The sequence below is a fragment of the Rhinolophus sinicus genome, linkage group LG10 (assembly GCF_036562045.2).
Source record: "Rhinolophus sinicus isolate RSC01 linkage group LG10, ASM3656204v1, whole genome shotgun sequence".
Lineage (NCBI taxonomy): Eukaryota > Metazoa > Chordata > Mammalia > Chiroptera > Rhinolophidae > Rhinolophus > Rhinolophus sinicus.
The window spans coordinates 17,242,191-17,254,665 of record NC_133759.1 but is presented as its reverse complement, the minus strand read 5'-3'; the positions used below and the strand labels follow the sequence as shown (position 1 = coordinate 17,254,665).

The 12,475-nt window shown below is 43.6% G+C and overlaps 1 protein-coding gene across 2 annotated transcripts in view; it reads right to left on the bottom strand.

Moving 5' to 3' along the window:
• The window catches only part of GLB1 (galactosidase beta 1), an 81,287-nt gene that overhangs the window by 58,678 nt on the left and 10,134 nt on the right, over window positions 1-12,475 (bottom strand). For both annotated transcript variants that reach the window (XM_019727728.2, XM_019727729.2), the window contains exons 2-5: window positions 4,412-4,581; window positions 2,250-2,400; window positions 1,634-1,694; window positions 456-550 (exon numbers count right to left, since the gene is read on the bottom strand). In XM_019727728.2, the coding sequence (XP_019583287.2) occupies window positions 456-550; window positions 1,634-1,694; window positions 2,250-2,400; window positions 4,412-4,581 (477 nt within the window). The remainder of the gene's footprint in view (window positions 1-455; window positions 551-1,633; window positions 1,695-2,249; window positions 2,401-4,411; window positions 4,582-12,475) is intronic.

The following is a 12,475-nucleotide window of genomic DNA, read 5'->3' as shown; positions in this document are numbered from 1 at the left end:
GAAGGGAGAACATAATGGCCCCAATTCACCACATCCTCTTCCTATACCAATGTGAACTGATAACCTAAGCAGGGCAGACACCAAAGGAGTTTAGTCCATGCTGCATCCTTGCCTCCCAAACGGCACATGGGACAAGGGACTATAGGATTAGCAGACCTAAGGTGATAATCCTGACTCTGCCATCTGTTGGCTGGGTGACCTTGGCCAAGTCACTTAACCTCTTTGAAATTCATTAAAAAAAGACAGCGGTTGGATTAATTGAATGGAATTTGTAATGGTAATACTTCCTCAAAATGGTAATACTTCCTCAAAAAGCAATTAAAGTAAGAGCACCACCTGTGGCATTGCCTCTTTGAGAAGCAGACTTATGAAGCTCAAGTCTGCATCACTCCTACATATAATGTGGATGGACGGAAGCCTCCCCCCCATCTGCCCATGCTCATTTCCATGGTTACCTGCACTGTTATAATTGGCCCTCCATTCTGATAGAGGAGAGGTTTCATCTTGGGCAGAATGACTCCCAACCACTTGTCCACAACTGCAAGGTAACCTAGAAAACAAGACAGGTTTAACACCATCACACACCTCTTAGTCCCAACAGACACAACACAGCCTTATTACCCTGGCGCTGGCAGCGCAAATGGAAAATACTGGATTCGACAATTATCTTCGGAAATGGGGTAGCTCCATGCACTAAAAGTCGGATAAAAGTTGTCTTGCAAGGAGTTGTCTCCTCAGCTGAGCTTGCAGTGGATAAAGACCAGTATGCCTGGCATCTGTCCCTGCCACTAGGACACTGTTTGTTGAATGAAGAAAAGTGACTGAATGGTGGGTGTGTCCTCCTCTTTTCACAGTAGGGTTTTTATCTTTTTAAAATGAAGTTCTAATAAATAATATATTTACATTCTTGAATGGGGATAATAAAGCATATGCTTTATAAAGCTGCTGTGCAGATTAAATGTGGAAATACTAATAATATACTAAGAGTGTAAAATATGAGGTAATACACCAAGAAGGAAATGCATACAGAGCATAACAAACTAGCCTTCTACATAGGAAACTTAATCAATGGTAGCTGCCCTTAGGACCATCTTAATCACCGCCCTCACCAAAAGAAATGGACGTCTTCGGAATATAGAAATGCAGTTCAATGACACTTTCTGACCAATCATGGTTTACAGCTAAAATAATTTCCAGTAGTTTAAAAAGACAAGAAAAAGCTTACCATTTACATTTCACTCTGTGAAAATAGATCAAGGAAGAGAAGGCAGTGGAGCCACTGAGCAACCCATTCCAGAAACTATATCTTCCATTTTAATTAGCAAGATGTTATCAAATAAGATATATAGGAGGAGAAAGCATTAAAGTCAGCTGGTCAACCACAAACCAGGACCAATGCCAATTCAAAGAGTTACCAGTTTACCAACAAGATCTGGTCAAGTGGTTCAAGAAAGCCTAACTTCCTACACATTCAATGTCTGGTGTTCTGCAATGGACGATGACTAACTCAGATTGTCACTAAACTTCCAGAAGTGTTTGCACAGAAGTGCCCCAATCTTCAGAACACCTGACCCTTTTGACATAAATTGTCTATGCTTTCATAAATTCTCTCACGACATCTGTAACAACTTACCTGGGTCAGAAGAACGGAGAACAATACTTTCATTCTGTAATAGCCAAGCAGGTAATCCTCCCTAGGGTAGGGAAAAAAAGAAAAGAAAAAAAAAAGGAAGCCATTATAAGGCCCATTTCATGAAAGGCACTCAGGGAAGAAAGAACTTACTATTAGCAGTGAGGGAAGAAAAGCTTCACGGAGAAGGAGTGTTTGAGTTGGGATTTCTGATTTGGAAACTTTCAGGGAAATTAGAAATGGTAACATATTAAAAATAAGGTCATTCTGTATGAATGCAATGGTTTAAGAACCAAAGCCTTTTATGTAGATTGTTACACTTAATTTCACAGTTACCCCAGGAGGTAGACAGAGCCCACACCACTAACTGCTTTTCACAGACAAGGAAAATGAGTTACGTGAGTGACACCAAGAGGACGGCCCTTACCTCTGACCTTTACCTCTGCCTAGAAAACTCCGAAGGGAAAAGATACCTGTGCTGGCTACAAGCACAGGCTCCGTGTTCTCTGGAATCAGAGACTTCCTTAAATGGCTTTCAGTCACTTTCCCCCAGATCCCTGCCTGCCTGTCCACCCGTCGCGCACAGCAGGCAGGCAGAGCCAAGTCTAGCCACACTCACCATCTCCCACTCCGCACAGATGTAGGGTCCAGGCCTCAGGATAACCAGCAAGCTCAGCTCATGTGCTAGCTGAATAAAATGCTCCACATCATGGTCCTCAGAAAACTGGTACTGTCCTGGCTGGGGCTCGTGAAAGTTCCAGGGCACGTATCTGCCAAGACACACACAGCCCCTTCCTGGAAATAGCTCAAACATCCAGATGTTCTACATGAATTTCTGAACTGTCAGCAGAACTATAAACCCGCAGGACACACAGGTCTCTCCCTTAGGCAGCCTTATGGGAAAGAGGCCTTGTTTTGAATTTTCACAGCAGCTACCCAAAAGAACCAAACTGGAGGGGGACACGCTTAAGTTTATGACTCACAAAGAATGCCCATTCCTATTTAGTGCCTGACTTCAAAAAAGATACAGAATTACATGAACATGAATTAATACTATGTAAAAATTATAGATGTCCACATAAGGCTCAGGAAGAATGAAAATATCCGTGCTAAAGTAATAAGAGGTATACAGCCATACGCGCACACCACTAAACCACAGGGATATGTTCTGAGAAATGCATTGTTAAGCAGTTTCCTCACTGTGCGAACATCACAGAGTGCACTTACACAAACCTAGATGGTCTACTTTACTACACACCTGGGCTAGAGGGTACAGCCAGCCTATTGCTCCTAGGCTACCAGCCTGTACAGCACGTTACTGTAGAAAACAGGTGATTAAATCAAGCACGAGAGAAAATGATGTGATTAAGAGACTTGGTAAACAGGAGATGTATGAGGCTACTGTCGGGGTAACATGGCATACTTTTTCTTTTCATAATTAGTAGAAAGAGTACACTCTAAAATAACAAATAAAAGTACAGTATAGTAAAACGTTAACCGGTAACATATTGTCATTATCAAGCATTGTGTACTATACATAACAGTAGGTGCTACATTTCTATATGACTAGCAGCGCAGTAGGTCTGGTTACACCAGATCACCCCAAACACATGAGTCATGTCATGCGCTATGACATGATGACGGCTATGATGTCACTAGGCGATAGAAATTTCACAGTTCCATTATAATCTTAGGGGACCACCATCATACATGCTGTCTGTTGTTGATCGAAATGTCATTACGCAGTGCATGCATGACTGCCTTGATTTTTGGAAAAGTACTTTTTAATAAAAATGGAAAACAACCTTCAACCCCTGGGTCCTCCTGATAGGAGACTTTGTTAGAAGACAACACGCAGAAAGTAAAATGACAAAAGGTCCAACCAACACCCCAGGCTGCCTACAGCACGGAATATAAATTTAGGTGTGAAGCACCCACTGCCATCACAAAGGTCTCTCTGACAATCCCTGGCTCGTGTCCTTTTTCCCTAACCTCATGGTTTCAGGGTTCCCTGGAACAGGTAGTCTTGGTCCCCTAGAATGTAGGGTTGAAACTACAGACAGGTCCCCATGGCCTTAGGACCAGAATTACAAGTGCGGGTTCTCCCTAACTATCTGTCCCAGGAATATGCCTCTGGGTTTTCTCACCCTTTATCTTTGCCAAGTTAGTAGCAATTCACATCATCAGCGCAAAAAGCAGAGTGGCCAGCCACCCCAATTCTCCCCCAATTAGTCACCTTGCAACAGCAAAAGAGAAGAGATGAGGAGAGATAACTATAGGGGTAATTCTATAACCACAGGCGACAGAATAACCCCAGCAGAACCACGAAGACAGACTGGGTTTCAGAAATCTATCCAAAAAAGCATATTCCTCTAAGAGCTGAGAGAAGTTTTGACTGCCTGCAGGTACCCTTATCTTCAAATCCTAGCTTGCCCTCTGGCCAAAAATATGTGCTTGGGCAAGTTTTAGTAATATCTTGAAAAAATGGAATCATTCATGTAAAGTGCCCTGCCTGGTAAGTGTTCAATCATTGTTACTTCCCTTTGCTTTTTAATCTGATACTCATTTTACGATTTCTGGTGACAAACTTCAAGATTGGGAGAAGTGATTCATTATCTGAAGAAGGGCCAGTGGAGCTCATGACAAACCCCTCCAAGAAAGCCAGACAACGCTATGTCCCATTTTGAGCAATGAAATAGGTGCACTGAGAAACACAACTGAACCCTCTCTCCAGGTGTGGGTGTCTAGGCTGAGGTGAGAGCCAAGTGCCCACCTACTTACATCTGGATGGCGTTGAGGCCGGCCATCTTCATCTTCAGTAGCCGGTCCTTCCAGTAGAAGCGGGGTACACGGAAGTAGTGAATGCTGCCTGAGATGTAGCGGAATGGCCGGCCATCCTTAAGGAAGCGGTTGTGTTTGTAGTCAATCTCGAATGTCCTCTGGGAGGCATTCTACAGAGCAAGGATGAGAGCACATGAGAACTTCCACCTTCCACATTTCGGAAGTAGACATTTTGACAGTGGCAAGTGAATCCCTATTTAATTTGTGAAATGTGCTGATGGAGTTAGGGCTATAGAACAAACCACTGCTAAGCCACTTTCGCTGTATGCACTCAGGTAACAGACATCATCAAGGAGACCCACGTGCAGGATTCCATAGACTTACCTTCCAGAGGCCAGCACTGATTAACAGTCAGTGGCTGAGATGTAGAACTTATATTCCCAAATAGAAAACCCTGCTGGAGGTGACTCTTCTGTCGGTATAGCAAAGCCCAGTGTGCTGGGAATACAACACACACACCCTTCCTTTTTCCCTCCCTCCTTCCCTTCCTCCCTGTGGCTGTAACTTGCTGGATGTGCCTCTGCAGTAATGTCAGTGGGTTGAAAACAACAGATTAGAAGTCCAAGGCCCTGAAGCCTCGTCCTAGGTGTTGCTCTAAATTCCACAGTGATCTGGCAAAGTCCCTCTCTACTGCATCTCTTTATCCATAAATATGCAGGATGTGAGACTAAATGAACTCTAAGGCAATATGTTTCAAATTGTGGGCTGCAACCCAATTTGTGAGTCATGAACTCAATTTGGGTGATGATGGGCACCTTTTGTTAATGAAAGAAGATAGAAAATATCAGAGTGCATTGCACATAGTAAAGACAAGTTATTGTTTTATGAAACTCCTGTAATGTATACATATACAGAACTGCATTTGTATGTATGTCTCTACGGAGTTGCAATGTAAGATGTATTTCTAGCAGTCAAATCAAATTTCAAGAAACATTGCTTCAGGAGCTAAAATGCTAGGATTTGAAAGGAAAGGCCTCCAGGGGGAGACCAACTGTTAGGCAGAGGGAAACACTGCCCTCTGGTGGATGGACAAAGGCAGCAACAGGCCACCCCTGCCAACAGGACTACTAGGGCTACAAGGAACCATTTCATTGTTGGTAAGATTCCTTGTATATCTTCAGGCTTTCAAAGGTCACAATTGAACTTTTTTAAAAAACTTTTTTTTCACAACAGCATCACAGTCGGTGAGAGCTTTTTTTTTTTTGGGGGGGGGTGGAGGGTAGGGAGGGGGTGTCCTTGAAGCCATATCTGAAAGCAACTGTGAAAGCATGTGTCCTAGATCACACACGGCCTGAAGTCCAACCAGGACATCAAAGGACTGTAACTAAAAGTCAAAACACTCCAAGTAGATTGTTTCGCAGCAAATGGAAAGCTTTACTGTATGTGAATTATACCTCAATAAAGCTACCCCAAAATAAATAATCATAAAAAGGCAAGAGTGTCATTTTAATATCAATTTATTCTTCCAGTAAACAGAACTTTAATTTCCATTCAAAGGCAAGATACTCCTAAAGAAACTAACAAGTTACAAAACCTATTTTTAGGGCGGCTGGATGGCTCAGTGGGTTAGAGTAAGAGCTGTTAACAACAGGGTGCCAGTTCAATTCCCCCATGGGATGGTGGGCAGCGCCCCCTGCAACTAAAGATTGAAAACAGCGACTGGACTTGGAGCTGAGCTATGCTCTCCACAACTAGATTGAGAGCCAACTACTTGGAACTAATGGGCCCTGGAGAAACACACTGTCCCCCAATATTCCCCAATAAAATTAAAAACACACAAAAATATTTTTATACCAGGTGCCCCAATTTTGAAAATATTTTCCCAGCATGTATATGACGAAGTGTCAAATAAGGGTTTCCCACAAGTTCTGTGAGTCCAAAGGTGCCCCATGAGTTAGGGATGGTCTTTGCACAAGTATAAAGGCAAGGACTGTTTAAAATCCACTTGTCCAGGGGGAGGGGTTCGGAGGAGGCAGAGAGGAGGTTCGCGAGAAATGATGTTGGCAGATGATGGAGTCTGGCCTGCATCCCACACAGCAGAGCACCAGCTCTGCATTCAAACAACCTCAAAATCCAGCCCGAACATCTCCCTACCATCCATTTACAAATATTACCAAGCACCTCTAAGTGCTGAGTAAGCACAGGCCACACCGATGTGGCCACAGCCTGCATGAAGCTTTCATCTAACATGGAAGAAACCCAAGAGGTAACAGAGTGAGGCCTAGATGATAAAGATATGACCATCACGTTGTGCACCTTAAACTTACATGATGTTATCCATCAATTATATCTCAGTAAAGCCGGGGATGAGAAAAGACTAGGGCAGAATGCTATAGCAGTAATAAATGACATGTAACCCAGGCATGGCAGAGTGTGGGGCGAGGGCAAATTTCCCAGAGGAAGGAACACCCCAAACTGTAGTTCTCAACCTTGGCCGCACGTCAGAATCACCTGCACAAGCTTTTAAAAATAGCAAAGTCAGACCTCACCCTCCAGACATCCAGATTTTAATTGATCTTGGGCGGAGCCCAGGCACTGGTATTTCTCCAAACCTCCCAGGTGTTGTAATGTGCATCAGGGTTGAGAACTGTTGGCCTAAATGAAGCGCTAGGAGGAGGAAGAGTTAGCCAAGGGGAGAGGTGACATAGGCCGAGGAAACTGTGTGTGTGAGAAGTGGTGGGGAGAGGACAGGCCACAGGGAGGGAGCCACAGGCCTCTATACAGATAAAGCATGACGGCTGCTGAAACAGAGACGGACAGGGGCCAGACTGAATGAGCCCTGAAGTCCATGGTCAGTGGCCTCGGCTTTATGCCAAGAGCTGTGGAGAGCAACTTAAACAGAAGAATGATAGAATCAAACATGTGTTTTTAAGTATTTTGGACTTTGGCCTTTTCCTGAAGGGGCAAAAAAGGAAGCAGAGACATGGACAGGGAGGTGGGCAGTAGAGGTAGAGCCCACAGGACCACAGGGTTGTTTAGCTGTAGGACACAGGGGCTAACCTGTAGAGGTTCCGCTGGCCCCACGTAGAAAATTTTGAGCATCCTTTTTAAAAAGAGAGCGAGATATATCAACTGGAGAAAAAAAAAGCTACATGGATATTAACACCTATGAGTTCATAATGAGACACAGGGGAAAAAAATCACTGGTCACCTTTTGCTAGCGTACCAACTTATTACGCTGAAAAATGATAAATAAAGGGAAAGAAACAAGCAGTTTACTTCCTTGTCACATAAAAACTGTACTTCAGGGTAACCAAAAAGTTGACAATGGAAAATTCTTCACAGGATTCCACCTAATAAATGCAGGTGGAGTAACAGAATCTGAAAAACACCCTTTTCCAACACTTGGTGAAGCAATGGATTAAAGATATAATCATCAGTGGATGTTAAAACCATCATCGGCAAGGTTGATGGACATTTTATATAGAAGGGATCAGGCAGATTCTATGTGATCCCTCTGCTCAATGTCAACCTCGTAAAAATGGAACAAGCAGACATTCTGTCTCTTCACAGGAAGTGCAGAGCTCCACCTGGAAGCAGCCCTCATTATGGAATCTGATTCTAATGATATCACCCACAGGAAGCAGTAAGTCAAATCCAAAACGTGGGACATTCTGAACGTCCCAGGACAGAGATGCTCTAACACATTGATGGTATTAAAATAAAATCAAACAAAAGAAAATAAAGACTATTGTTAGAAAATGAAAGAGCGCTTAAAAGGCATAACAACCTACTGGTTTGGATCCTGATTCTAACAAACTGTAAACAAAACAATGTCGAGATAGAAAAAACCTGAACTCAGATTGGGCATTAGATATAATTAAAAGAATTACTGTTAATTCTATTGGGTATAACAATAGCATGGTGATTATATAAAAGAACGAAAAAAATGTGTCTCATCAGTTAGAGATGTATACAGAAATATTTTGGGGGTGGTTACTACATCTGAGATTACTATAGACCAAAAAAGAAAAAGAGCAAGTAAGAAAAGTAGAGGGAACGCAGAGCAAAATCAACCATTGTTGAAGCTGCGTAATGAATACATGGGTACTCTCTTTCTCTCCGCATTTTTGAAATTTCCCATAATAAGTTTTTTAAACATGCATTTATCCTTTGCACAGAATTTTTTCCATGGATGTACTTATAAATGTACTTTTTTCTTTTTTACTGAAACACTGTGCAAACCAAATTGCCCTTTAAAATAAAGGCTTTTTCTTGGTTATGAGAGAAACCAAAACATGTGTTCATGAAAAGGCATAAAATGTTCATCACAGCTTTATTCATAATAGTCCAAAATTGGAAACAGCCAAATGTGTACCAACAGGAGAATGATTAAATAAAGTGTGGTACATTTATATGATGGAATCCTGCTCAGCAATACAAAAGAATACTGACACTTGCAATAACATGGCTAAATCTCAAAAATACTATCCTGAGTGAGAAAAGCCTTACATAAAACAGGGTCAGGCTGTATGAATCCATTTATATGAGGTTCTAAAGCAGGTAAATCTATTCTATGGTGGGGAAGAAATCATAATAGTTGTTGCCTCTAGGAGAGTGGGGGCAGCTTTGCTTGAAGGAACATGACCGCATTTTCTGGGGTAACGGATAAAGGCTTTGGATTATACAGGCATATGCATTTGTCAAAAGTTATCAAATGGTACACTTAAGATTTGTGTATTTCATTGTATGTAAGTTTACCTTTAACGGAAAAAGCTATAAATAGATATTGATCTCTAGTTAATGACATACATTCTGAAGTATTTGGGGGGAAATGCACTGATGGCTGCAACTTACTTTGCAATGCGACCACAAAATAAGATGGATTCACACATAGATGGAGGGATGGATTGATATGTTAATGGTAGAAACCATCTCTGGATGGTGAGTATACAATTCTTTCAACTCTCTGTATGTCTGAAAGTTTTTCCTAGTAACATGTTAAGACAAAAAAGTGGACTGATGAGTAAATTATGGTTTCTATAGATGCATGGATGCATGGATGTACCTACACATATATGATAAAATATTTTGTAGCTCCTGAGAGTAATGAAGTACTCTACTCTTGCCATTGTGGAAAGATCTCTGATACATACAGAGTTAAAAGAGAAAGCAAAGAAGTGTTTTAAAAACATACCGATGTTAGCTGCAGCTCTTATGGTCAGTCTTGCATGAGCTCAGGATATTCCGTGCAGTTTCTCAACTCAAACTCACAGCTCAAGTCTTTATGCCTTCCTGCACCAAAGTTATGGGCCCCTGCTCTCCCAGGAGCCCAGGAGTACTGGGGAGTCCATGCTCCTGTGTGTGTGTGTGTGTGTGTGTGGTGGGAAGGGGGGAAGGGGACGACGTTAACTACATTCTCCTCTATCAGGGAGACAATTCTGGAGACATTTTGTGTATGTTTCAGGAGATGTTGGCCGAATCGTGGCGCTGTTACCCAGAGCAGAGCCACAATACACGTTCTTATATAGGCTTTTGCGTCTTTCCACCTATCCCTCGTTTCTGAGTGGTTCTGCACTCAGACCACCTGCACTTGAGCCCTTGTTTCCTGTTTTAATTCCAGACGAACCCAGATGAGGACAATTGGTATCAGGATTGGCCTACTCAGGATGAGTCTGCACCTGGATTTCTCATTTGTCAAACAATCATAAGAACCTTGCAGCTAGTGTAGCGCTAAGTGGGTGGTGACACCCCATGGTATGCAGTACAAATACTAAGGCCCTCACCTGTGCTGGCCTGGGAGGAGGAATAAGCAGAAGGGGAGGAGTTGGCATCTGTATTAGCTCTACCCTTGGAATGGGGTGTGTGTGTGGGCGGGGAGGGTTACTGGTAATTGTTAAGGACTGTGAGATTGGTTGGCTTTTGTTAACAGATTTGGAAGCTTTGAAGAAAGAGACTGTTTGACAGACTCATGTAAGCCATCCACTCAAAGCATTTTGTGAAGGCCAGAGGCTTCCATGGCAATGCTTAGAGACATACATCTCTTGCCAGAAACGTAAGGCTCAGGACTCAATAGTGGGAGAACACTGGCAGTGCATCTTGAGGGGACAGAATATAAAGCTGGATAGAAGGAAGTTTATTGCATGGTGCACTCTCCCGGGACTTGTGAGTTAGCATCTTGGTAAAGGCACCTTTATCCAGTCCCTGTGCTATTGGGATGGCTCCCTGGAACCTGGACATGACGCAGGCCCACAGGAAATATTGGATATGCCAGGATTCAGTTGGCATCCTGAGCAAGGTGTGAGATGGCTCACACAGGTGGGAATGTAAAAATGGCGACTGGACAACCCACCATCTGATTATATTTCCCAGGATACTCCCTTCAGCGAGGAATGTACTAGTTGGGGAAGGGCCCTGGCATCTCTGAGAAGTCCAGTGAGGGCTGTCGTCTGTAGGCAAAGGATGGCAGACAATGCTGCTGTGGCCCTGGGCTCCTTAGTGTCATCGGGGAGGAGATTCCGGCATCACCAGAGAGGGACCACTTAACCATCAGGAGCAGGTGGGTATAACGACCACAATGACCAGCAAGGCCCAAGTGGCAACCAGGGTATGTTATGAGGCGGCAAGTGACCAGTAGTGACCTGAGGCAATGGCTCATTAACTGTACATTCCTAGAGGGTGAGATGGTTGGGCAACCAGCGAGTGTTGCCCAGGAAAAAACAAATGAAGAGCTCATGAGCCAAAGGCTGATGTCAGCCACTGCAATGGGAAACTGATTCCTTCTTCCAGTTCCCAGCTCTGTTAGAGGCAGTTCTCTAACAGTCAACTGATTGAAGAGGTTGGATGGATCCCCTTGAGGGAGGGCCCCGTGATGCCACCCCAAGTACTGTACACACAATAAACATACTCCTAATCCTTCCCCAGTGGGACTTAGGTTACCTGTGTCCTAAGGAAACTGGTGCCCCCAGATCTTCTGAGGATTGCTAGAAACAGTTTGAGCTGATACTAATACCAGGGTACCTATCACTCCCCCTTGTCGCTCTTTAGGAAGCCAGGAGAAAAACGGAGCCATGGCCCAAGTCCTTCTCACAGTGGGTCCAACAAGTCAGAGGACCCACCATGTGGTTATTTCAGTGGTCCTGAGTGCAAATTGGGAGTTTTACCTAACAACCCGCAGAACCCTCACAGTGCATAGGAGCCACTATGGAGGGAAGGGCCAAGTGGGAAGTCCTGGAACTGCTCAGTCCCCACCTCCAGCCAAGATAAATCTGAAGCAAGACCACAATTCCTCCTGAAATTGCAGATATCAGTGCCGCTCCACAGAGACTCACAGGACACCCCCATTGAAATGACTTGTGAGCGCCAGTGAAAAACAGACAGATAGGGGTGGATGATGGTGGCCGCCTACTTTTTTAAACTGGTAGTAACCTCAGTAGCAGCTGCCACGTGAGTAGGGGCTTATTACTAGAATGGGTCAACACAACCGTTGGCCTCTGGTTTTGGCTAAGTTCTAATCTTTTCAAAACTATTAACAAGAAGGATCAAAAGCTGTTTCTAAGCGGGCAGGACAGCAGTACACATTCTCTCTCTTGCCCCAGGGCCCTGCCTAACTGCCCTGCTCTCTCCCATGAGAGACCCTGACCATCAGGACATTCTTTTAAATATGTGTGTGTATACACACACACACACACTATTATAAACATTTATTTATTTATTTATTTTTATTACATTTATTGGGGTGACCGGTCCTGCTGGTCTGATATATAAATGACACCATGTTATTTGGACCTGGGGAGCAGTGACAAGTTTCTGAAACTGAGCTTCCAAAAGCAGCCCAGAGGGGATCAACATGGACAGCCACAGAAGCAGCATCACCTAGGAGAGCTTCTAATTGGTGACTGTCATGGCCTAGGTTAACAGGACAAATGCACTTCACAGCTCCAAAATGACCCCTCCTAACATTTAAGGTTATGAGAGGATCCAGCCTAAAGGAGCCAGCTTCTTTCGTATCTCTGAGTTGTGGCACCACTGACAGAAGGCGATCAAGAAATATGGGGAGAAGGG